Below are 26863 nucleotides of genomic sequence, written 5' to 3'. Positions count from 1 at the left end.
ACACCATAACCAAGGAAATCACTTGGTCTCAGAAGACACAAATCTCTTTCTATTATCTCAAAGCACCATTCCTTAAATTTGCTGGCTCATCACTATCATTAGTCCCTCTAAATGCCCTCACAATAAATCTCACCAAGGCACACTGAACAAATTCAGAATGAAGGAAGCACTTACAGTTGAAGATGCCAGGAGGAGGATGTTCAGTTACTAGTAGACAGTTCTCTTCATCACTGTTATCCCCACAATCGTTCTGTTGGTTACAGACCAGCGAGCCAAGATACAAGCATTTACCACTGGTGCAGGTGAATTTGCACTCTGTAAAGAAAGGAAATAAATAAAGACGTGTTCAGTGCTGATTTTTTTTTCCTTTGTGTCATGAAAAATTGATTTGGTGATTGAGCCTGTCTTGAGACATCAAGGAACCGTGCACTCTCTGCATGACAAAAATGAAGGGCCACAATCACTATGGAAGTCCTTTCTGCAAAATTCACAGGATTGTACAATGTGCTCATTTCTCAGTAGCACTTGGGCTTCCATCATTCCTTACAGAATAGCATTAACTCAGACACAGACAGGGACTGCTTTTTTTTGTCCTGTATGCTTCTCAGGAATATATATTGATACTATGGAGATTTACTTTCCATTTAAAAATATCTTTGATACATTGCCATATCTCCAATGATGGGGAGAATCCAAGTATTAGTTACATTTGCAAAAAATGTCATCTGCTCCATGGAACTCTGAAGCTGAGGTGAGGGAAGAAGCTTATAAAAACTAATGTGCAGTTATACCCTTGACTTACTGAGAGACCCTGAGGAAAATGCAGTTCTTTATACACCTCTATGGAAAACTAGATTTAATAATGACTTACCTCACATGCAGTGTGATAATGATTTTAATGAAAAAACCTGGAAAATTTATGACTTATACTGCACCAAATAACCTAGGAAGGATGGCAATAAAAGTATTAGCAATATTTTAAAAATCATATTGCAAATATCCACTAGTCATACTATCTGACCCTTGGAGGTTGGTAGAAATAACTACTGGAAAAGGTAATCTATTTTTATTAGATTTAAATATATATTTTCAAACTTAACAAAGTACTCAAGTTCTGAGTTGCCTTTAATATGAGAAAAAAGATAATGAAATCACCATGGGCATGGATATGTATTTGTGTAATGACATAGGATCATAAATTTAGATATAGAAAAGATCTTTGAGGTCACTTATTTCAAGCTACTCATTTTAAAACTGGGGACATTCAAGGCCAAATAATTTAAGTGACTTGTTCAAAGTCATGTAAGTAATAAGTGAAAGACTAGGATTTGAACCTAAGTCTTCTGACTACAAAATCAATGACTTTTCAGTTGAGTATACACTGCCTGCCTCTCATTATAAATTTTTATATTAAATATATATGAACATATATATATATATATATATTTCGAGAGAGAGAGTATTAGCTCAAAGCTTTCCAGAATCACTAGTTATGAATAGTATGATAAAAGAGAAAATATAGAATATTTATATACTAATTCATTGTTGGTAGAATTGTGTGATTCAACCATTTTGGAAAGCAATCTGGAATTATGTCCAAAGAATTATTAAACTGCCTATACCCTTTGATCCAGAAATACCACTACTAGGTCTGTTTTCAAAGATGATTAGGGGGAAAGGAATAGAAGCTATATGCTCTAAAATATGTATTACACCTCTCTTTGTAGTGGCAAAGAATTGGAAATTGCAAAGATATTCATCAATTGGGGAATGGCTGAACAAATTATGACATAGATTGTGACTGAATATGCTGCTCTATAAGTAATAATGAGCTCAATGATTTCAGAAGAAACATTGAAAGACTTGCATGAAATAATAAAGAGCAAAATAAATGAACCAAGAAAACATCATATATAGTAACTGCAAAATTGTTTTAAGAACAACATTGAGCAAAGAAGTCATTTTGATTATTATGAATATCCAAATTAACTATAAAGGATATATGAAGACAGATTCTATCTATATCCAGAGAAAGAACTGATACATAGAAATTTGTATAGAATAAATTTTACACATGTGTGTGTATATTTGTGTCTAACTGCCAGCCATCTCAAGGGAGGAAGTAAGGGGGGAAAAAAGGAAATTTACAGGGTAATTTTATTATATATTTAAAAGGAATAGTAAAGTATATATAACAGATTTGCACTTCCATGTAATCATACTTTTTATCATACTACGTTATGTAAGTGCTTGTCTTATTCCGTAAATTAAAAATAAAATTTTTAAAAGTGAACAACAATAAAAAGAAATTGCATAGAGTTAATGGTCAGGAATCTGACTGTACTTGTTACTTATCTCCTCTATCCTTAATTTCTTCATCTGAAAAATCAGGAAGTGGTTGGATTAGATGATCTTCAAGATCTTTTTTCTGCTGAAGCATTCCATAATTCTATGATTGCAAATAACAGACTGAAAGGAGTTATGGACCCTGCTATCAGTTATACTAATGACTCGTGGAACCACATTAGACAAGTCTCTTAGCTGCTATATAGTGTAATTTCTTCTTCTGCAAAAAGAATAATATAGACTATCCCATTTACCTATTGCAGAGAAAAGGAATTTATGTCTTTAAAGCACTTTGGGGAACACTACATGAAGGAGGTAGGCAAACACTTGTATTAAAATTCTAGGGGCAGATGCTTCTATGAAATGAATGTAGAAAAAAACCGACTGGTGCCTCTGACCTAGTTTTTAATAACGTGCACACATCCCAAGATGCACATGCTCTGATCTAGTCACTGGTTGCCCTTCTTACCAGTTAGAGAAATGGTTTGTTGAAAGTGATTAGGGTCACTTGTTTAGAGTACCACTCATTCCAATATCTTCCTATAGACTGGAAATTTTAAAATCTAGTTTCTTGAGTTCACATTTATAAAGTGATAACTTTTTATGTCATGGGAAAAGTATTTTTTCTTTTCTTTTCCCCCATCCTGTCAAGATGATGAGAAGGCTTTCTCTTGCTTTCCAAAAGAAATTTTCAACTTTGGCTAAATATCAAATACAAAAAGTACATTAGCCAAAAACAGATACTCCCAAAGTTGTTGAAATGATGACTGAAAACAGGGAGGATAATACTACAGTTGAATCAAACTCAAATCTAAAAGCAGTGCAGTCCAAATCATCTATTACTGTAACCTATGTGGAGTTGGAGCTAAACCATTATTTTTAAGTCTGCTGATCTCTGAAACAGAATGAAAGAAAAACACAGAAAACTCTATCTAATTTGAGGTTGTTGTTCAGTTATTTCAGTCATATCCAACTCTTTGGGGTTTTCTTGGCAAAGATACTAGAGTGGTTTGCCTTTCCTTCTCTCACTCATTTTATACCTGAGAAAACTGGGGCCCACAGGGTTAAGTGACTTTGCCTAGGGTCACACAAGTAGTAAGCTAAAACTGAATTTGAATTCGTTTTCCTAACTCCAGACCTGGTACTCTATCCACTGCACCACCTAGCTGCTCCACCATTATATCACACCACTATTTTCAGTTTTCAATAGAATAAAACTTTGGACTTATAGGCATATACATCATGGTTATTACTTCACTCTTATCAAAGCCTCTCCCCCAAAGTCTGGCTTTAATAAACAATCGAGAGGTTAAAATTAGTCTCCATTTATATTGCAAACAGTTAACAAACTGATATTGTTGGGAGTGGGGAGTTTAATTTGTTCTTTTAAGTAGACCTCTATTTCCTCTTTACTCTTTATCATGATCTAAATAAAACTGCACTATTAATTTACTTGACAAATACTATCTTCATAAATAACACAAAGGTTGACAGTTCAATCTATCTCAAGCAAATTCCAAATTAATAAAATACAAATTAATTACCATTTGAATTGTAATTAACTCCATTTATATTAAATAAAAATCACATCATTTACAGGTGAATTTAAATCAAGACTGAATTCAGAAATTATTCAACTTCCCAAATAAAGAATAAGTTACATAGTTTTTCACCATGTCTTCAAGACCTTGTGCTACGTCATTACCTTATAAGAGAAATATAATAATAACTGATGGTAATGATGATGAAAATAGTTAGCATATGTATAGCACTTTCAGGTAAAGTGCTTTATATAGGTTAAGTCGTTTAATTTTCATAATTCTGCAAGGTTCTAAGCTTATCCTTATCCATTTTACAAATGCATTTTATAGAGGTTAGAAGACTTGCTCAGGATAAGAGAGCATGTTTGTGACTGAGGCAGAATTTGAACTCAGTTTTTCCCTATTTTGAAGCTGTTGCTCAATCTATCATACTACCATCTAAAAGGTCCAAGACAAATCTTATTTAGACTGAACTTCATACTCTTCCATATAGCATTTTATTATGATTCCAACATATTTTTTATAATTTTAATATTTCCTATAACTACATATAAATAAAAATTTGTCTGATCATGGACAAAAGTTTAAAAAAATCATTGGATGGAACATTCAGTTTCTATAGCTCTTTCTAGTATTACTGATGCTAAGGAAATTTGAAGAACCAAGTAGACAACTGTTTTTGATTCTATGTATCAGAAGCCAGGGAAAGTGCTTAAATCCAGCCAAACTGAAAGGTCATGGAAAGAAAAGAATAAGAGAATTTTTGTTCTCTTATTAAGCTTTCCTCTTTTCTTGTGAAGACTGTTTGATAGTTCTGCCAAGTCAGTAACTAAGAGAAACCAAGATTTTTTAAATGTCAGAAACATTTTAGTGACAAATCTATGATGACTTTCAGATGTACAATGTTTGGATGGGTAAAAGAATGAATAAACCAAGAACCACTGGATTTCCTCAAGGAAATGTAGATTTAGTAACAAAAATATTTGTAGTATTTAAACTATTTTTTCCCCAAAGAACTACAGTATGTAAAGAAATATCCAAAGAAAAGAAAGAAACGCTTCTTTGCCATCATACTCTAAAATATTTACCTTCTTTTGATCAATCTACCATAACTGAAACCAGATTTCAGTACCTTCTTTATTGGTAAAGTATAAAGAGGACTAGTTCAGAAGTCAGTAAACCTGCATTTAAATCTTACACTTGCTATCTCTGTGAACTGAAGCAAGTTAAAAACTCCTTTTCTTCATTTGCAAAATGAAATGGTTTTATTAGATGATCTCAAGATCCCTTACAGATTCAGGCTTATAAAACTTAAAAAATATATATTTAATCAATGAAAACCTATTAAGATCAATTGTATGCTAAGGTATTGTGCCAGGTTTAGAGGATATGATAAATTTGGAAATCTCAACTTTCAAAGAATGTTCCTTCTTTGGAGTTATATCCAATATGGCATTCACTCCAAATTTAAGATCACTCTGTGTTTTCTTGTGGAATCCTCCAAATAATTTTGTTTACTTTATAGTTCTGACAGAGTCATGAAGTTTTAAGGATAGAAGAATCCCTTTTAATCATTTAATTCAAAATCATCACTCTACACATGAAGAAATAGATTTATAGAGGTTCAGAGTCTTATCCAAGTTCTCACAGTAAACAAAAATGAAATTAAAGACATAATAACTCAAGGAAAAGATTTCTAATACTTCCCAAATTAAATATCATTGTAGCCTCCAACAGTTAAGATTGTTCAGTTCAGAAGAAAATGCAGGGGAGGAAAAGACTGTGTGTGTCCATTGTAGAATGTACAAAGATCTTACCAAGGTTGTTGTTATTATTTTTTACTTAAAAAAAAAACTATTTTAAGATTCTAAAATTAGGAAGACTGTTTACTATTTAAGAATTTTCTGTAATTTCAGACTTCTGTATAAAGCTGTGAACAAGCTGCAATAGGGCAATAACTTGAACTAATTACTTTTAAAACCACATTTTAATATGATTCAAAGCTCAGTGTTCAGCCTTGATTTCCAAGAAGGGAAAACTATGCATCTAACTGACTAATTTCTATCCAACTGGCACTTTCAAGTTTCTATTGGTTAAAAAGCAGGGAAAAAAGTTGTGAGTTTGTCTTACACTTTTTTTAAAAGTCTTAGTTTTCACAGATATGATCTCAGTCATAAAATACGGACCTATATACAGTATTACATCGTAGCTGTAAAGTCAGCCTTTTTGTGTGAATTGGCAAAGGATATGATGTTAGCTATTTCTGTTAAATTCATACAGCAACATTATCTTATTCAATTCACACTTCCATCATTCACAAACCTGAAAATGTACAGTGATTTGAGCTCTATTATTTCTGCTATTAAAATTTAAGGCTTACTATCAGGAGAGTGGTCTTCTTAATGTTAAATAAATATACAAATATAAAAATTATCTTCTTAATACCCTATTTCAAAAAAGTATTCATTATTTTCTAAAGTTCATGTAAATTAATTTAGATTACAGGTGTCAAAACTACTGTTGTAGCCACATTGCTCCAGCAACTCTCCAAGGAGAGGCAGGAAACAAAATTAAAATGTAATTAGAAAATATTTAACAAAATAAAAAAAATACAACAGGACATAGATAATGTTAATATGTGGTTTTCTAAGTGAATATGCAAGCTAGGGAATTCATATGTACAGCTCAGTGGTCCTTTTGCTATTTGACATCGATTTAAACTAACCAACAAAAATGACCCTGAAATATATGTGCATACTCCCTTTGAATATTTTAGGTGTTAATGTCTCCTACACGTCTTTCCCAGACCCTGTTCTCTAGTCACTACACTTTATCTTTTGATGATCCTATTTTTTATTAATAATTATGTATGATTTAAAGAAAACTAGAAAGGTTGCAAGGGGCCAGATTATGAAGCACTTTGAATGTCAAACAGATGCTTTTATATTTGATGCTGAGATTTTCAACAATAATAAGAAAGTCAGGAAGAAGAGAGGGCTTGGTGGGAAAGATAATGAGTTCAATTTTGGATATATTGATTTTAAGATTCTTTGGGACATTCAATTTGAGACATGAGACTGCAGGCGAGAAGAGAGGTTAGAGCTAGATAGGTCTGAGAATCATTGAAATGTCCTATGTTTGGAATGTAAAGGATTATAATTTTTTACCTTTGTATTCCTTTCTCCTAACATAGTGTCTTTCAGTAGGTACTTGGTAAAAGTTTCTTGAATGAATTGCTATTCATCATTAGGCACAAGTTTTCAATGAATTATAAAGGATTTAATTAACATTGCTGTTGTGGTTGTTGAGTCATGTCAGACTCTACATGACCTCATGGACTAGAGTTTTCTTGGTAAAGGTACTAGACTAGTTTACTATTTCATTCTCCAGAGTGTCCCCCTTTTACAGATGACAAACTGAGGCAATACAGGTTAAGTGACTTGCCTAGGGTAACACAGCTAGTAAGAGTCTCAGTTGGATTTAAATTTAGATCTTCATGACTCTAGGCCTGCTGCTCTATCCACTGTACTACCAAACTGCTATTAATTTATCTAGAAGATATTATTAAAACTAAAGAATGAGTTATAAAACAATTTTGTAAACTTGACTTCAAGTCTCAAGTGATCTTGAGATTTCAATTCAAAACCACCTGAAACAGAGGTTCATATTCTGAGACCTCTTTAGAATACAATACTACTTTTTCTAGTCAAAAAAATTAGAGTAAAAAGAACTTAAATCTAAAGTTTAAACTCTTGCTATAAATTAACACACTAGCATTTAATAAATTTTAAGGTATTATACTGTCCTTGAACTTTGGAAAGATGAATATAACTTAGTAAAATGATTTTTTTCCCTTTAATAAGGTTGACAGGAGGATTGCCCATAATGATTAGTAAGAAAGTTTTTAATGACCTCCAAATCCATCTCAGTGATAGTATCTACTTCTTTTGTACAAGAGAAAGAATTCTTTTAGGGTCTCTAAAATTCTCTGATAAGATAGGTAAGTATGAAAGTATAGCCCACAGTATATTAACATATTAGATTCCATGTAATTACAGGATTTGCAGCTGGAAAGGATTATCAAGTCCTATGACTTCATTTCACAGATGAGGAAACAATAGTCCAGAGAGACTGTAACTTGTTTAAAGTCATAAAGATAATAGATAATATATCAATTTTAAATCAAAAACCAAAACCTCTACTCTTTCCAAAATACCATAGCCTCTCCTGTTCCACAGTTATCCTCCAAAGGATCCTGCAAATAAATGGTAGATTCTTCCTTAATAAATGAAAACTTCCTATTCTAGCAGTGGATATTTTGAAGATCAACAAATCATTATCATACAGATTATTTCACCTTACCTTTGTTAGAGTTCTTTTATAGTTTACTAAGTACTTTCATACTTAAAGCTATTTAAGTACTCAGACAATTCTGGGAAGTCAAGTCCAATTCTCCAGTGATCCCATCTGGGTTTTGCTTGGCAGAGATACTAGAATGGTTTACCATTTCCCTCTCCAATTCATTTTATAGATGAAAAAACAGAGGCAAACAGGATTATGTGACTTGCCCAGGATCACTCAGCTACTAGGAGTTTGATGCCAGATTTGAACTCAGGAAGATGAATTAACCTGATTCCAGATTCAGCTCTCTATCCATTGCTCCACCCAGCTGTCCTATGGGCATCATTAGTGCCATTTTTTTAATAGATGAAGAATTACAATGACAATCATATTCTAAGGCTTGGGGCAGCAGAGAGAGCTTAGGAGGAATCTGGAAATTCAGTTTCTACTTCCTGTCAATGACTTACTGATGGGTCAAAATTAAATCACTTAAACTACTCAGTTGGTTTTTTTTTAATTTTTTCTTTCTGTTTTAGAGCCTTCACTGGATAAAGTATGAAAAGACAGAGTTATAAGCTTTTTGATAAGGGCTATTCAAAGGGACTGGCTAAGCCCTCATTATAAGCCCTCTTTGAAAACAAAGTATTTTGAGTGTCATTTTCAATCAAGTCTGACTCTTCATGTTATATATGGGTTTTCTTGGCATAAATACTGGAATAATTTGTTATTTCCTTCTCCAGTTCATTTTACATATGAGGAAATTGTGGCAAAACAGGAGTAAGTCACTTTCCAGCATCCCACAGTTAATAAATATCTGAGGCCAGATTGGAACTTAGGAAGATAAGTTTTCCTAACTCCAGGCCTGGCACTCCATTGTGCCTTCTAGCTGCCTCATTTACCTCCCCAACATTTTTCCACTGTCTTTTGGTTGACCAATAAATTTATTTCTTCAAAGCTTGTGGCAAACCCTGACTTGCTACTGGTAGAATATGGATTTTTTTTTTAAAGATAAGTCTTTGTTTCACAAGGAAGCTTGGAGTTGTAAAGAGTTCTAGGAAATTGACCAACGGAAATCTAGTCTACTCTCTTCCTCCTTCTCCTCTTTCATTCTGGATCCAGAATTCCAATCTTCTATGCCTGTTCAAGATCATAGATCAAAGACTTAGTCCAACAAGGGATGCATACTGATGTATATCACTTATCATCATCATCACCATTGCCTAGTGTACTTCATAGTGCAAGGTTTTGCCTTTTATGGTAGGCATTCCTGTTTAATATCACTACCCTTTTAGCAGCTGTGCGAAAATCAAGTGTTAATAAATCTATACTTTCTCAGTTTCTTGGTTTTTAATAAAACTCCTTAATGGTAAATGGAACATACTAAGTGTATATATATATATATATATATATATATATATATATATATATATATATATTCATTAAGAATAACCTTGTGCAAACCTTTGATTTTGACTCACTGAATAAGCAACATTAATCATAAAACTTAACAACTGTACTAAGCTCCACATCCAATGACATTTTCATGGCTATCCAAAGTATAATTAAGTGGACTGTTCATTAGCAAATCCCTCTCATCCCTACACACAGCTAAGAACAGGACTATATTATCCCTACCCCATCATGGAAGTGAGGGGAATGGTGCTCTTGCAATGTGGAAAATCCATGTAAAATGCTTTGGCTCTCCCTTCATATCAGAGAACTCAGAATTATTGTGGTATTAAATGATAAAATATGTTGTGTGACCCTGGGCAAGTGACTTAACACAAATTGCCTCAACAACAACAACAAAAAAGATAAAATATGTTGATATTATACAGTACATGCATATACATGAATTTCTAAACTTTTTTGGTGTTGTCTGTTGGCTTTCGCATGTCATGTGCCGCTTCTGTAAAACTCCCAAAAAATTCCCATTTAATTTTTAATTGTCCAACCCATGACATATCAAAATTGTAATAGAGAAAATCACACTGTGGAGAAGATAAACCCTAAATACTAAAACCTAGATCACAAAGCTGGAAATCTACTAGGCTAGAACAACGAGGTAGTAGTGAAGCTAAATTGCATAGCACTGAGCAAGACTCTACACTGTTAAATCCAAATTATCACCATAACGTCCTTTAATTGATTCATTCATTCTATACATTCAATGTACAGATATTTACTGAGCCGCTTAATGTGCAAGGGATTTTATTATCCTGCCATGTGAGCATTTAAAATACTTCCAAAAGCAAATACTCTTAATATTCAAACCCCTTTATAGTCTGGCTCCCTCTTACCTTTCCAATCTTCTCATACTTAAATACCAACAGGTTCTCTTCACTCTGGTAATATTGGCCGTTCTATGAACAAGATACTCCTCTCCACTCTGGACATTATCTCTGACTGTCCCCCATGTCTGGAACTCTATTCCTCCTTCATTCCAACTACTTAACCCAATTAAAATACCACCTTCTGCTTTCTGAAGACACTCTTGATTCTTCCCTCTTTTAATTATTTCCTATTTATCCTGTATATAGCTTGTTTTATATATACTTGTTCGCTTGGTCTCTCTGCCATCAGATTGTAAGATCCTTTGCAGGGAGAGACAGCCTTTTGCCTCTTTTTTGTATCCCCAGCAGTTAGCACAGTGCCTGGCACATAGTTACGTGTTTAATAAATGTTAACTGATCAATTCTTTGAAGCCTCTACACTTTAAAATATTCTCTTCTTTTCACCCACCACAAAAGAATCACTTCTATAGCTTACTCTTGATTATTCAAGTGATTATCTAAATGACATCTCTTCCTCCTCCTCCTCCTCTTCCTCCTCCTCCTAGTCCTCCTCCTCCTCCTTTTCCTTCTCTCTGTCTCTCTCTCACTCTCTCACTTTCTCTGTCTCTGTCTGTGTGTGTGTGTCTCTCTCTCACTCTCACTTTCTCTCTGTCTCTCTGTCTCTCTCTCTCTCTCTCTCTCTCTCTTTCCCCCCCCCCCAACTTTTCTTCTACATGAATTCTAATCTTAGCTTATCATGAGTACTTCCACTGATCTGGGAATCCAAAGAGAAGGAAATGAACTTGAATTAATCAGTTATTCTTAGTGGTTTTCATGAAGTTTTGAAAGAAGAATAGGTTAAAAATCATTGGCTAAAGCAAGATTCTAAATTACCTTTCTTTGGCCATTCATTTATTTATAATATCTCTGTTCCTTAATGTTATGACTAATTAAGAGCTCTCTCCATGTGCTCTTTTATAGTTAACTGGAATAAACGGTAATTCTCTCTTTGCAAAGTACCAATGTATTTAGGAGAGAAATTCAATTTCTCATCTCTGGATCTTCCCAGGATACAATTTCCCCAATTTACCTTCTAATACCAAAGAAAATCTCTAGTAACCTCCAAATTTACAGTGGCTTTCATGCTGTGAATATTTATATTTTTATATATAGTTCTCTCTCCATCTTCAAATTATACTTCATTTACTGACATGTTTAAATTTTATGACCTTATCTCTCCCCTCCTCGCAACTGCCTCTCCCTCCTCTCCCCCAATAGCAAATAAGCTTCTTGAAGACAGGAACTTTTTTTCTCTTGTGTCTCCAGCATCTAGTACAGTGACTTTTCAAAGTAGATGGTATATAAATTTTGGGGAATGGATGCATGCAAGTATGGGGATTAAAAATAAAAGGGTTTGTTTATTGTTTATATGAAAGATCTGTATGAGGAAAGTTTCATGAAGGAATTTGCATCTAGACCTAACCCTCTACAATTGAAAATTGTCTCAGTCTTCTCTCAAGGTAGAAACTCATCAGAAATGCAAACTTCTTGAACAAGTCAAAAGACTGCAAATTCTCTGCTGAGGTTCTATTCTAACTCCTTCAGAAAGTTCTACTTCCTGAAGAATTCTATCTTCCTTGTGAATTGTCTTTGAGTTGCTCTAGAGTATCAGGTAATTCCCCTGTAACATCTGTATTTATATACCCTTACACTTTTTAGCCTTTTTAAGCCAAGCTACTGGATCTTCTACAGCCCTAATTAATTTTTTACAATGTCAAGCTATGTCATTTTTGTCTTTGACCCTTTAACTCTGCTATTTTTATTGCATTTAATTTTTAAGGAAACAGGAAGCATCAGTAAAAAGAATACAGCCCTATTCATGCCATGTGCCCCAAATAAGAGAGGCTAAATGGATTTCCCTTGTTAGCTTTTTAGAAACCCTCTGAGCAAAGAAATATTCCAGGAAGAATTCTTGACCTAAGCAGCATCTCCATAAGGAAGACATATAGCCCTTCACACAAAACTGCAGCTCCTCGGAAGTCCACCAGTTTCAAATTAAATAAGGTTCTCTGCTAAGAGAAGGATAAGCCCTGCTGAAGCTTATTTAGGCAGCCAGGTAGTGCAGTAGATAGAGCAGTGGGTCTAGAATCAGAAAGACCCAAGTTCAAATCCAGTCAGCTGTGTGACTTTGGGCAAGTCACTTCACCCTGTTTGCCTCAGTTTCCTCATCTGTAAAATGAGTTAGTAAAAAAAATGGCAAATCACTTTTTTTTTCCAAGAAAATCTCAAACAGAGACATGAAGAATTGGACAAGACTGAAACAAGTGAACAACAATCAAAAATAGTAAAAAATGTAATGGGGATCCAGCCCATGCCCAAATCACCTAAAATGGCATCATCCCTAGGAAGACACTAGGGTGAGACTTCTAGGAGACAAAAGGATAAGAGCATGCAGGGCTTTTGTTAGCTTAGCATATGGTTGGGAAGATTCTTTTTCCACTGGCTATTTAGCCTTTACTTTCCCACTCAGTGCCCAAGTCAGCACTGGTCACTTTTGCAGCATTTCAGTCTTGGGGAACAAGAAGATTTTTATACTGAAAGCCCACCAGCTAAGACCATGCAGGAAAGGAGTGCCTACTGGCCCCTATTAGACTGTATGGCCTTGAGAAATGGGCCTGGGTCTCTGGCATTTTATTTTGTTCTTTTCTGTTTTAAGACCAAGGAACATATTCTCTGACCCTGGGAGTTTCAAAGGCCAAGAGTGAGATCCGAGGTAATATGAGAGAAGAGGAATCCAATTCAGGTGTTTCAGCCAGCCTAGAGCAAAGAGGCCTGAAGTAGCAAATTGTGATCATCTAGATTACAGGGGTCCTCAAACTAAGGCTGCGGGCCAGATGCAGCAGCTGAGGACGTTTATCCCCCTCACCCAAGGCTATGAAGTTTCTTTATTTAAAGGTCCACAAAACAAAGTTTTTGTTTTTACTATAGTCCAGCCCTCCAACAGTCTGAGGTACAGTGAACTGGCCCCCTATTTTAAAAATTTGAGGACCCCTGAATTCTAGAATGACTTCTGAATCTGGTAGTGATGGTGACTGTGGACTTGAATGTGCTAGGGCCAATGGTATGCAGGAACAGAGCTAAATTGGGAGTCTAATTCTCTCCTCCTCCCCTCAACTCATGTGACAAAAAAAAATAGATTACATTGGGGGAAATGATAGTTCTTTGTTCTTGCTATATCTTTGAAATAAACATTCTTTGTAAAAATTAGTTCAATGTTAACTGATTAAATGAAAATAATATATGGGTCACTGGGCTTTTAATATGAGGGAACACAGCCAGCTGGGGCTGAAGCCAGTGAAATAAAAGATACATTTCCAACACCCTTAAGCTACCTGAGAGCCCTAGGGAGGAAGGGAAGAACTAACAGACTTGGTCTTGAGAATATGGAGGCAAAAAAATAAATAAATAAAAATAAAAATAAAAAATAAAAAATAAAAATGAGAATATGGAGGCAGAGCCATTTGTGTTAACAATGGAAAACTAGAACAAAATATCTCATCAAGACAGGACTTCAAGTGGATTGCATTTGTATTTAATATCCCTCAATTCTCTTCTAACTATGAAAGCAAAACAGAAGTTTGGCTGATGTCTGTGTTATTCCCACATGGGTCTTTAAGTCATACCCCAATTAGATCCACTCACTCTCTGACAAAGCCCAAACCTAGGAAGGCCAGATTAGGGTCTCCCCACCCCTTTATGAGCCTCATGGGCAAGAAATTTGCAACACATGTTGACTTTACTGGTTTCCAGTTTCCCATGATAGATTTTCTTGAATATCAGTCCTTTATACAACGTTCTATGCATATCAAGAGACTATATGCAGAAGACAGTCTTTGGCACACTTGGGATTCTCTGAAATAATAGAAATACAAGAGCCAGGTTTTAACCCTGATCCTTCTCACATGGAATCTTAACTGATAATATTTTCATTATCCCAAATTCATCACCAAGCTGTCTGCATTCCTGAAAACATGCCAAAATCATAAGATTTGGATCTGGAAGAGACCTCAGAGATATCTAACATCCAACTATTTTTCAGATAAGAAAACTGAAGTCCAGAGAGATCAAATTACTTGCCCAAATGATTTTCCTGAAAATTGATCTAACTTTATCCAGCTCCTAACTCAGTAAACTCTACTAACTTTCTACTGACTCAGAATCAAATTTAAACTTTTCCATTTAGTATTTACATCCCTTTACAGCATGGCTGGCTCCTTTCTGCCTTTCCAGTTTTTTGATACATCATTTCCATGTTCTCTATGGTGCAGCCATGATGGCCTATTTGCTGTTCCTCTCATACTATGCTGTTTCCTATCCTCCATGTCTGAAAGGCATTTCCTTCTCAGTCTACCTCCTTTGAGACAAAACGCCACTTTTAACATGAATTTAACATGAATTTTCCTGCTTCTCCCAAATGTAAGCGCTCTCCTTCCCAATTTTGTCTTGTATTCATTTTGGTTAAATTCTGTGTTTAATATATATATATTATATACACATACATACATGTACATATACATAAATATATAAAATATATATATATATATATATATATATCTTTCTCTCTTTAAGGTGGGATTTCCTTGAGGATATAGACTGTTTCACTTTTGTCTTATGCGAAGTGGTTAACATAGAACCTGAAAGAGTAATATCCACTTAATAAATGTTTGCTGATTTACTGAAGTAGTACAGCCAGTATTTCAATGAAATTATCCTCTGATTCCAAATTCAGTCCTCTTTCTACACTGCACAATGCTATCCTGTAGTTACATACAACATCCTTGATCCTCATCATTGGAATCTAAGCAAATGACAATTTTGTCTTTCTTTTCCATGTTATTCTCTTTTTAAATTCTTTACCATCTGAAAGCTCTGTCAGTGACCTCCTCCCTTAGTATCCTTTCAAGTCATAGACTATAATTAATCTGTGTCTCTGTATAACTCTATTTCAAATTCTTCTTGTACTATTCTCTTTTGGTAGTATGGGTGAAGAAGTCCATAAATGCTTCCAGATATACTAAGTCTTAACTAATCATAACAGTGTCAATGACAAAGTAACTAAGTAAACTAGTACATGGAAAAATTTCCTATTTCTCAATTATCTTCTAATTCTAATATTTTTATTGATTTTAAAGCCAATCATTCCTCCTATAATTTAAAGCCATTTAGAATTTTTCTTCCCCTAAAAGAGATAATCAGATATTTGCTTTCTTTTTACAATCCAACAAACACATTTATTCATAAGAGTAAGGTCACACACAGAGAGTAGATAGAGTGGCGCATGAACACAAGTCCTCTGCAACTCTTTTCAATATACATGATCTTTCCAGTCATTCTGCTCCTCTTAAGACTCCAGACTGAAGTATATAATATAAATTCATATCATTGACAGGCCTAAATATACTAATTAAAACGGGATAGAATGGTTTAAAAGAAATCATTTTAAAGTATGTAAGTTCTAATTCTAATTCACTGACAATCTATGTCCCAAGTCACTTTTGTTTAGTTATTTCAGTTGTGTCTGATTATTCTTGATCTTGAGCTTGATTTTTTTTGGCAAAAACACTAAAGTAGTTTGCCATTTCTTTCTCCAACACATTTTATAAATGAGGAAACTGAGGCAAATGAGTTTAACTAACTTGCCTGTTGTCTGAGTGTCTGAGGCTAGTTTTGAATTTGAAGTACAAATAGGCAAAACTACTGACAAACTATATGCAAATATAATTATAACAGTCTTACAAGGTAAGCTTGAATGTATATATAATAATAATGATCAGAATAATTTTTTCTTTGTTCATTTTAGAATGATTAAAAAAAAGATAAGCTGATCATGTATCACTGATAGCCTCTCAAAAAAAAAAAAAAAAAAAAAAAAAAAAGAAATTAAGAAAGGCCTTCCAGTACATCTGGTAGACTCATGTGGAGTCTACATAGAGGGATCACAAACCAAAATCTGGAAGGGGGACTCTTAGTAGCCATGTGGCCCAAAGGCCTCACTATTCCAGGTGTAGAAAACTGAAGCCCAAGAAAGTTAAGTAAGTGATTTAGCCAAGATTAAACAGGTATATGAACACAAGCAGAATTTGAACCCAAGATCTTTGACTTTGGAGCTCTTTCCAGTACACTGCACTGCTTGGTGAGTTGTAATCTGCGTCACTATGAAGAATATCCACATTGATGAAATCATAAGTATATCTGAGTATAATATGAAGGGAAATTCACATAACATTATATCAAGGGCATGGAAGGTGAGGGAGGGAAGTGCTTCATTCACAGAAGAGAAATGATTTTGTTTCTTTGGCTTGACATTCTCTAGACTGTAATAAAATGTCCATGCAGATTCTTTGACTAAGAAAGGAAGATACAAGAAAAACAGCATTTGACTGTAATTTGCATACTTTTTCCTCAAATGACTTTATATCACCAGAAGGTCCTAACTCTTTGTCAGTCTATATTTTCAAAGCTGTACTAATTATATAAGCAAGCATATTCTCACCTCAATTATATATATATATATATAAATATATATTATTATATATTATATGTTATAATATGTAGATATATTATAATATATATATATTTTCCCCCTGAGGCAATTGGGGTTAAGTGAATTGCCCAGGATCATACAGCTAGTAAGTGTTAAGTGTCTGAGACCAAATTTGAACTCAGGTCCTCCTGACTTCAGGGCTGGTATTCTTCTGTTCACTGTACCACCTAGATGCCCCTCAATTATATTTCTAGGCTAAGATACCATAAAGCAATATACAATACACTAAGACCTGATTTTTCTCACTCCTACCTTATACTCCATCAAATAGCCAACTAGGAAACATCTACCAATGTTGTATTAGATAGGTGGTTGTTTGTCCTGAGCTCTGGAAGAGCACCATGACATGCAAGTGAATTGGACTGAGAGAGGGCTTTGCAAAATCATGCCTCATTTTCTCTTCCAGAGTCATCTGGGACCAGTGACAAGACAGAGACCTGGATGATTGGAGATGGCTCTGGATACAATACATATAATGACTAAACTTGGGGACAAGAAGATTCAAGTTCAAGACATAATGCAAACACTTACTAGTTGTGTGGCAGTGGAAAAGTTATTTAATAGCCCTCAGACTCAGTTTCCTTATCTGTAAAATGAGAGTAATAAATAGCATGTTTCACAAAGTCGTGAAGATACATGCAAAGTATTCTTCAGATCTTAATGTCCTATACAAATATGGCTTTAGATGGTTATTGGAGATTCAGAGATTAAATGACAAAGTAACTAACATAATTCATGCCAAGTTTTCCTGATTCCAAGTCCACTGGGGTCCATTAACTATGCCAAAATCTTCTCAGACTAAATGGTACCACCCTCTATCTACTAAGTAATTTATGAAAGGGATAAATGGCTTAAATGGGCATAATTGTAGAGACACAGGAAGGGCACAGAAGAAGAAGCTACACGAACATTAACAACTATTTAGATAATCTTATCTATAGCAACAAAACAAGAAACTCACTTTATGTCATTATATGATTCCACTGCTGGTAATGACCTTTCTCCTTAAAATTTTAAGCACAAAACATTTTATTTTGTACTCAACATGTAATATTGTACACATAGGGATAGAACAGAAATATTAAGAATAACGCTAAGGAGAAGTAAGCAAGAACAGTTTGGGGAAGACATAACATTTGGTACCATATAACTTTCTTTTAATCTTTAAGTAGCAATTAGTGGCATTTCAGGAGACTGGATAGCTAGACAACTCATTAACTAAAGCTGTGAACAGCTGAAGACTGCCTCTTTCCAAGAGTGGTTAGCTCTTTTCTCCAAGAATCTACACATTTAAGAAACAACTGGGTACAATGACTGGGGACTGGCTAGACAAAATGAGATTCATGAATCTAGTAGAATAGCATTGTTCTGTAAAAAAAATAAGTGAATGTGAAAAATTCAAAGTAAAGGAAAACTTCTGTGAATACATACCCAAGAGAACTAGAAAAACAGTATATTAAATGACCTTTCAATGTAAATGGAAAACATAAAAATTTGAAACTGAATGCTGTGTAATCATAATGACCAAGCTTGATCCAGAAAAATAACTGAGAAGGAAAAAAAGTAAGCATTTATTAAGTGTCCTGTGCTAATTGCTTTGCAGATATAATCTCTTTTGATTCTCATATTTTCTATCCTGGGAGGTAGATGCTATAATTATCCACATTTTACAGGCAAGGAAACTGAGATAAATAGAGTTTATGTGATTTGTCCCAGTAACAAGCTGGCAAATGTTTGAGCCAGATTTGAATTTAGGTCTTCCTAACTCAAGCCCAGTGTTTGATTCACGTTGTCACCTCTCTCCATTCTTTGTATAAGATGAGGACTATAGGTATGGAATACTATCAGACTCACTTGCTGGTTAGTTTTGTTGAGTCACCTTTTTCTTCTTTTTTTTTTGTTACAAGGAATGGTGGACTGGAGAGGAATATCTTTGGGAATAAAGATGCTGGAAGGAAGGAAGGAAGGAAGGAAGGAAGGAAGGAAGGAAGGAAGGAAGGAAGGGAGGGAAGGAGGGAGGGAGGAATTGGCTAATTTACTGCCTGGTTCAAAAGAGGTATTTCATTAAACATCCATTTGTCCTTGATATATTTTCTGTGGGCATATTAGAATGCTTCTGAAACTGCAATCAACACTATTAACTCATATCAATAAAGTTTTGATACTGGTTTTCCACCCCCAACAATGCCATGTTCGTTTATCTTACATGTTTTCTGTTTTGGGTATTTCCCCTTTGTTTTCTATTACTTGGATTTTGTTGTTCATCATTTAGTCATTTTAATCATGTCCAACTCTTCTGGACTCCATTTAGGGTTTTCTTGGCAAAGATACTGGAGTAATTTGTCATTTCTTTTTCCAAAAGATGAGGAAACTGAGGCATAAGTAACTAAGTTAGGCTCAGTGACTTAGTAAGGCCCTATTTGAACTTGGGAAGATGAGTCTTCTTTGTCTCCAGGCCTGGCACTATATCCACTACATTACTGTCTTATTTTTCTTTTGGGCATTAGCTTTTTTTTGTAACTGACCCAACTGTTTGTGAGTGTTTACATTTCTGTCTTTCTCCCGCTGTGCTCAAGTAGATTTTAATTCTATAAACAGTTGATTGTGGAAATAACTTGTCAGAAGAATGTCAACATTTAAAAAGAAAATGAGGATATATTTTGAGGGCAGATTGTGATTGGAAGGAAGCAACAAGTTTCAAGATTGGTTTTTTTCCCCAATCAAGAATTACAAGCCAGTTGATAACCAGATAAAATTTTATCCGTCAGATAAGCAAAGAAGAAAACAAGCTAGATAAGAGTTCAAATCCTAATTCTGACACTCACTAGCTGTTAACTCTGAGCAGATCACTTAATCTAAGCCTAAATTTCCAAATGTGTCAAATGAAATGATTTGGCTCTCAGATTCCTTCTTGTCTAAATCTATGATTCCGTGAATTTTCTCAATTAATTTCTTTTTTTTTGTATTTTTATGTATTTTATTATCTTTTCTCTTTTAATAATAGCCTTTTATTTTCAAAATATATGCACTTTTCAACATTCATTCTTTCAAAACTTTGTGTTTCAAATTTTTCTCCCTTTTTTCCCTTCACCCTCCTCCCCTAGACAGCAAGTAATCCAATATATGTTAAACATGTGCAATTCTTCCATACACATTTCTACACTTATCATGCTGCACAAGAAAAAGGAAAGAGAAAGAAAAGAGAAAGGGGAAAAAAACAAGGAAACAACAACAAAAAAGGTGAAAATACTATGTTGAGATCCACATTCAGTCCCCATAGCCCTTTCTGGATGCAGATGGCTCTCTCCATCACAAGCCTATTCTCAATTAATTTCTTAAACTGACTGGATAAAACACTAAACTGGATTTCATTTTGGCTCCACTACTGACTTGCTAAATTACCCTGAACAAACCACAACTTTTATTTCTCAGCTTCCTCATCAAACTAATCAAAATTCATGCAATTCCCTCTCTAATTCCATACCACTCCAGTTTAAGACTCTACTAACTCTGCTTCTTTCTGTTCCATGAATAGTTCATCCACTTACCATCCGCGTAATCTATCCCACTAATCCATTCTTTTGTTACCAGGATTTTATCTGCATTTACACCAAATTATTTCAGAAAGGTAGAGTTTGTATTTGTGTATATTGTTTGCTTTAGGATGTAAGCTTCTAAAGTGGAAAACGCAGTAGCCTTGTACATGGCTATTGTAGCAGAAGACTGATTTTTAGTCCTGGTTCTTCCACTTAGCACTGGGTGATTTTTTGAATATCTGCTATAAAGGGAGTTGTTCTTGTTTGTCCTTCATTGTTGAAGAGGACCAGGACAACAGAGAGATGACACCATTACATATAAGTGAATTGGATTTAAATGAGGGAGGCTGTGCAAGATCACCTGCCTCATTTTCCCCTCCAGAGCCATCTGGGTCCACAGGCCAAATATAGGTCAGGATGACTAGAGATGGTCCTGAAGGAGTGGGAGACCTTTGGTCTTTTTAAGCTAAGGTCTTTAACAGGTCTCAGTTTAACCAGAGCTTCATTCATTCAGTAATTAAGGCTAGATAGCAATTGAAGTAAAGAATCTCTTAGCTGGTCAAAGAAAAAAATCTAAATCAATAATGAAATAATGAATATTAGGACAGGACATTAGGACATCTAATTGGGACATTAGGACATTGGACATTGGGACATTAGGACATCTAATGTCCAATAATGAAATACCTCTTTTGAACCAGGCAGTAAATTAACCAATTCCTCCCTCCCTCCTTCCCTCCCTTCCTCCTTTCTTCCCTCCTTCCCTCCCTTCCTTCCTTCCTTCCTTCCTTCCTTCCTTCCTTCCTTCCTTCCTTCCTTCCTTCCTTCCAGCATCTTTATTCCCAAAGATATTCCTCTCCAGTCCACCATTCCTTGTAACAAAAAAGAAAGAAGAAAAAGGTGACTCAACAAAACTAACCAGCAAGTGAGTCTGATAGTATTCCATACCTATAGTCCTATACCTATATAGGGGAGCGGAAGACCCTCAGGATTTCTGGATAAAGCAGAAGTGATTGCTATTTACATTCACTCTGAGTCAATTAGGACCCAAACAATGGGAAGGGATGCCTTATACTATAAAGCACTGATTACTGGATTTAGGAGTCAGGAAGATTTGGATTCATATTCTCCTTCTATCACTTGACTAGGTATGTATGTCCATAAGAAAGTCACTGAATGAAAATCTCAGTTTCTTTCACTATGGAGCAGGGCTAACAATGTCTACATCACCTACATCATAAGGTTGTTGTGAAGCTCAGATGAAATAACACATATAAAGTGCTATCTAAGTGTCAGCTCTGATTCTTAGGTGTAAAAATGGGTCCAATGAGTCCATAAAAGCTATATTTATTTAGGACCTATCACAGCTGGGCACTTAATAAACACAGTTTGGTTGACATGTTAGTTGAATGATTTGCTATCATCTACTTTCTATCAAGAGCTAATATGATGAAAAACCTGGGGTGACTGTCAAGGGACTTTACACTTTGTGTAGCTAGTAGCTAGTCAGTGACTCAGAAAAAAAATGCCAGCGGAGGTAAGAAAAGGTTATTTATTTCTTCAATAATCATACATTAAGGGCATAAACTACTAGCCAGGAGATGAGGATAGAAAGACAAATTATGGCAAAGTTGCTGCTGTAACAGAATTTATATTCTATTGGAGGGAGTGTTTGATATGGTTCCTTTTTGCAGATTAATATAATAATATATAATATAATATGATTAACATAATATAAGCTACAGGATAAAAGTGGTAAAGGAGGTATCTAAATAATATTAAATGGAAAAAAAAACCCTTCATTTTCAGGACTTAGAGTCTTCAGTGACAAACTAGAAACTGAGCAGATCCTTAAAGGAAACTAAGATTCAGAAAAACTAAGATAAGGAGAAAATACATTCTAAACATGAAAATGACCAGGACAATTGTAGGGAAGAGATAAGTTGAATTTGGGAAATAAACCACAGCTTCTTAAACTATGGATTGCAACCCCATATGGAGTCTCTTAACTAAATGTGGGAGTCAAGAAATTATAATTTATTATCAGTAAATATATGATTTGTATGCCTGTTTTATATATCTATCTACCTGGAATCATTCAAAATTTATCAAGTAAAAACAAGTCATGAGTGGGAAAAGTTTAAGAAGCCGTGATCTATACAATAGTGTCACTTGGATCATTAGTCAATTTGTGCATTTTCCCACTGTCAATAAAGTCTGTGGAATTGTCTCCTTCTCCTGCATAGTCATAAACGGATTTGTCAATGATATCTTTTAAGAGTTAGAAGTAGAAACTTTTCTACTGTTGCTAACAACTGAAATTAGGCAAGTGGCACAAAAGGCATGCTGAGTTAGATGGAAGAAGCACACACTACAATGTGGGGAAATAGACAACGCCAAAACTGGCCTTAATTAGAGGTGGTTCAGTTCTCCCCAATCTTGATCCCCACAGCAAATAACTATCTGGTAACTATTTTAAATAGTTATTCTTGACAACTAGAGGATAAATTCAAATGTTTCTCCGTACTTAGCCTCCAAAAGCTCTGGTTTGGGAAGATAAAATAGAGATAGAATGGTAACCCTTAACAATAAATAAAAAAATTACTTTGGGAGACAGGATCCAAAGAGGGCTTTAAAAGAAGGCTCCCCACACTTTCGAAGTACCATAACATTATTGGAGTTATTAGGAAGGAACCGTATGGATGATCCAGCACAAGTAATGCCTTCTTATTTTAGAGAAGGTTAATTAAGACCCCAGAGAAGTAAAAATGATGTTTAAAATCACGGAGGAAAGTTCTTTCAATTCTTTCTGAAACTTTATCAGAACTAAAAGGGAATTAAATGAAAGCTAAATCTCAGAGTTTCACTTACAAACTTTTAGAGTTGGAAAAGATTTTATGAGATCATCATATCCAAACCCCTTAAAGGTGACAGAAGCCAGAACTGGAATACAGATTTCTGGATTCCAGTCAAGTATTTTATCAGCCAGGTTGTTTAATTCTGATCTCCCTCAGAATCACACCATTTCCAGAGTATCAATTCCTGGATGTAGAAATAAAGACAGGTAGTTAAGCAAGAAGTTAGGGGCTGGGAAGGAGGCTATAATAATAATCATACCATAATAGCTTGTATTTAGTTAGTACCTACTGTTTGCCAGGTACTGAAATGTGTTGCTGCTGTTCCATCCTTTCAGTTTTGTCCTACTATTAACACCCTTTGGGGTTTTCTTGGCAAAGACACCAGATTAGTTTGTCATTTTCTACTCCAGTTCATTTTATAGATAAGAAAACTGAGACAAACAGGTTAAGTGACTTGCCACACTGAAAGTAAGGGTCACACAGATGCTAAGTGTCTAAGGCCAGATTTGAACTTGGGAAGTCCTCCTGATTCCAAGCTCAGTACTCTTAACCACCATACCACCTAACTGACCCCTACTATATACTTAGTGTTTTGTTTTGTTTTCCCAAAATTATCTCATTTGATCCTCAGAAGAACCTTGAGAGATGGGTACTATTATTATCTCCATTTTAGGGAGCTAAAACAAATAGAAGTTAAGTGATCTGCCCAAAGTCATCCAGCTAGTGATTATCTAAGGCCAGATTTGAATTCAGGTCTTCCTGATTCTAGACCTAAGATTCCATCCTCTGAGTTTCTTAGCCTCCTTCTGAGACTGATCTTTTAGTCTTTTTAAGAAAGCTCATGTCCTAAACTTATTCTCCCCCACTTCAATTCCCACCCCTACATACACACTCAAGTCCCTCTTGTAGCAAAATCTGAAAAGCTTAAGAGGCCAATTTTTAAAATAATAGCTTTGTTATTTTCAAAATATATGCAAAGATAGTTTTCAATATTCACCTTGCAAAATCTTGTGTTCCAAAATTTTCTCTCTCCTTTACCCCCACTCTCTTCCTTATACAATAAGTAAGGTTAAATACAGGTTAAACATGTAAAATTCTTCTATACATATTTCCAAATTTATCATTCTGCACAAGAAAAATCAGATCAAAAAGAGAAAAAAACAAGAAAGAAAACAAAAAGCAAGCAAACAACAAAAAAGGTTTAAAAAAAAAAAACTATGTTGTATCTGCATTCAGTCTCCACAATCCTCTCTCTGGGTGTAGATGGCTCTCTCCATCACAAGACCACTGGATCACCTCATTGTTGAAGAGTCACATCCATCAGAATTGATCATTGTATAATATTGTTATTGCTCTCTCCTAGTTTTACTCACTTCATTAGCATCAATTCATTTAAGTCTCTCCTATGAAATCATCCTATCCTGCTGATCGTTTCTTATAGAACAAATAGTATTCCATAACATTCATATACGATAATTTATTCAGCCATTCTCCAATTGATGGGCATCCACTCAGTTTCAGTTTCTGGCCACTACAAAAAGGGCTGCTACAAACATTTCTGCACGTGTAGATTCTTCTCCCTTTTTTATGATATAAGAGGCTAATTTTATATATAAAAAAGTCCCCAGGATAGTAGAGGCAGAGACATACAAAGAGGAAGTTCTGCCCTGTAGAAGAAGCTAGGAGGCTTTTTCTTTACCCTACCTTGCCATGACTGAAGGCACATCTTCCCTCCATATTTTTTGGATTGATCTGGGTTAAGGAACAACTCTTGACAGGCTGGATCTTTTTCTGTGAGAATTCTTAGGCCTTGGGACCAGGTCCCCATCTCATCTTTCTCTCTACTCAGAGATCTCTCTTTACTCACAAGGATCTCAACACTTTTAACTCAGGGTGATTTCCATCATCAAGAAATCTTAAAATCCTGGGAGAACAAAATTAGGAAAAATAAACAAGTACTTGGGATGGAAGAGGCAGAGGAATTTAATAAGGTTAAATATAGGTCTAGTTCCTTTCCCTGACTGGCAGGGGGAACCCCACAAAACACATTGCTAATCCTAACTGACCTCCACCCCTTCCTAGGGAAGAATGTGCCTTAATGGCTCTCCTTTCTGCAAAGTTTGATGCTGGATGGGAGACGGCTCCACCCATTCCCCAATAAGAATATGCAGTGAGCTACCCAGCTGCCTACAAGACTGGTCTTTTAAAAGTCCCCCAGGTTCACCTGTGATGGCATTTGTGATAAAGAGCTCTCTTCACCTAGACGTCTCCTCTATTCCCACTCTTTACCCCTGCTTCAGCTGACAAGCTCACAAGACACCACTCTTCCAACCTGGGGCCAGTTCTCACCAGGGACACAACTTGACCACCTGGCTACCCAGCCATCTCCTTTACAGCAGGACAAGTGTTACTGACAGCCCTTTAGATTTCTCATCCCATAGCAAATTTCTCACACTGAGAAAAAGTTCCTTTTCTCTGCTTACCTATAGAAAATATTTAATTTTTTTTAATGAGGGAGCGTTTTGCAATTAATGTATTATTTGAATGAATGTATTATTTTTATTGATATTTTTACATTTAAAAATGTGGAGTCAGGAACAAGAGACTATATAGTTATCTCTCTCAGTTCTACCCTCTCGGGGATAACCCTAGGAATACCTTGAAAGGGACTGCAAGGATCTTCTTCCTTTAAATTGGAGATGAAATCCATTGCTACAACAATGTCATTTCTATGGGTTGGCTAAGCAGTGACCCTGAACTGTATGTAAACATTTCCATTCCCATCATGTTGGTATGAACAGGAATTGAGCCTCCACTACTCAAAAATTGATGGGGCAGAGGGGCATAGTATAGTGGGAAATTATGGGACCTCTAGCAGCTAAAACCAAGGATGCTGATCAAAGAAAAGGAACATAAATCCTTTTCCATCTATGGACTCCTACAGATTCTAGGATACATCTAGAGATAGTGACGCCTGAATATATAAATCTTACAACTCTACATTTTTGTTACTAAAAGATGGTGTTAAAAAAAAAAAGACTGTCAGAGGGACCGAAGGAGCATGGTTACCTTGGCAGAAAGAAGCAGCATGCTTAAGTCCTGAGTCTGATTCTCAGCTTTGAAGGTTCAACAACTTGATAGTATCAATTCACCCAAAGGAGCTGCTCTCTTGGACAATCAATCCATGCTGGTGGAGCTCACAAAAGTATGATGTATGAACCAGAAAGCTACTTAATTAATTTATAGTGTGAACTATATACACCTGGCTGGAGAGCCACAGAAGTAAAGTACATACAGACTCCTTTGTAATAGCTGAGTCTCCTCAGCGGGCCAAATGACAAAACTAGAATTCTGCTTGAGGGAA

At 35.2% G+C, this 26863-nt stretch overlaps 1 protein-coding gene across 7 annotated transcripts in view; it reads right to left on the bottom strand.

Annotated features, from left to right (window-relative positions):
• LDLRAD4 (low density lipoprotein receptor class A domain containing 4) overlaps nucleotides 1-26863 on the bottom strand; it is a 567965-nt gene that overhangs the window by 261021 nt on the left and 280081 nt on the right. For all 7 annotated transcript variants that reach the window (XM_031946676.1, XM_023496263.2, XM_031946677.1 and 4 more), the window contains one exon: nucleotides 175-315. In XM_031946676.1, the coding sequence (XP_031802536.1) occupies nucleotides 175-315 (141 nt within the window). The remainder of the gene's footprint in view (nucleotides 1-174; nucleotides 316-26863) is intronic.

This window comes from Sarcophilus harrisii, chromosome 1 (assembly GCF_902635505.1).
Source record: "Sarcophilus harrisii chromosome 1, mSarHar1.11, whole genome shotgun sequence".
Taxonomy (NCBI): domain Eukaryota; kingdom Metazoa; phylum Chordata; class Mammalia; order Dasyuromorphia; family Dasyuridae; genus Sarcophilus; species Sarcophilus harrisii.
Note: the sequence above shows the minus strand (reverse complement) of the source record. Positions and strands in the feature narration are given on the sequence as shown.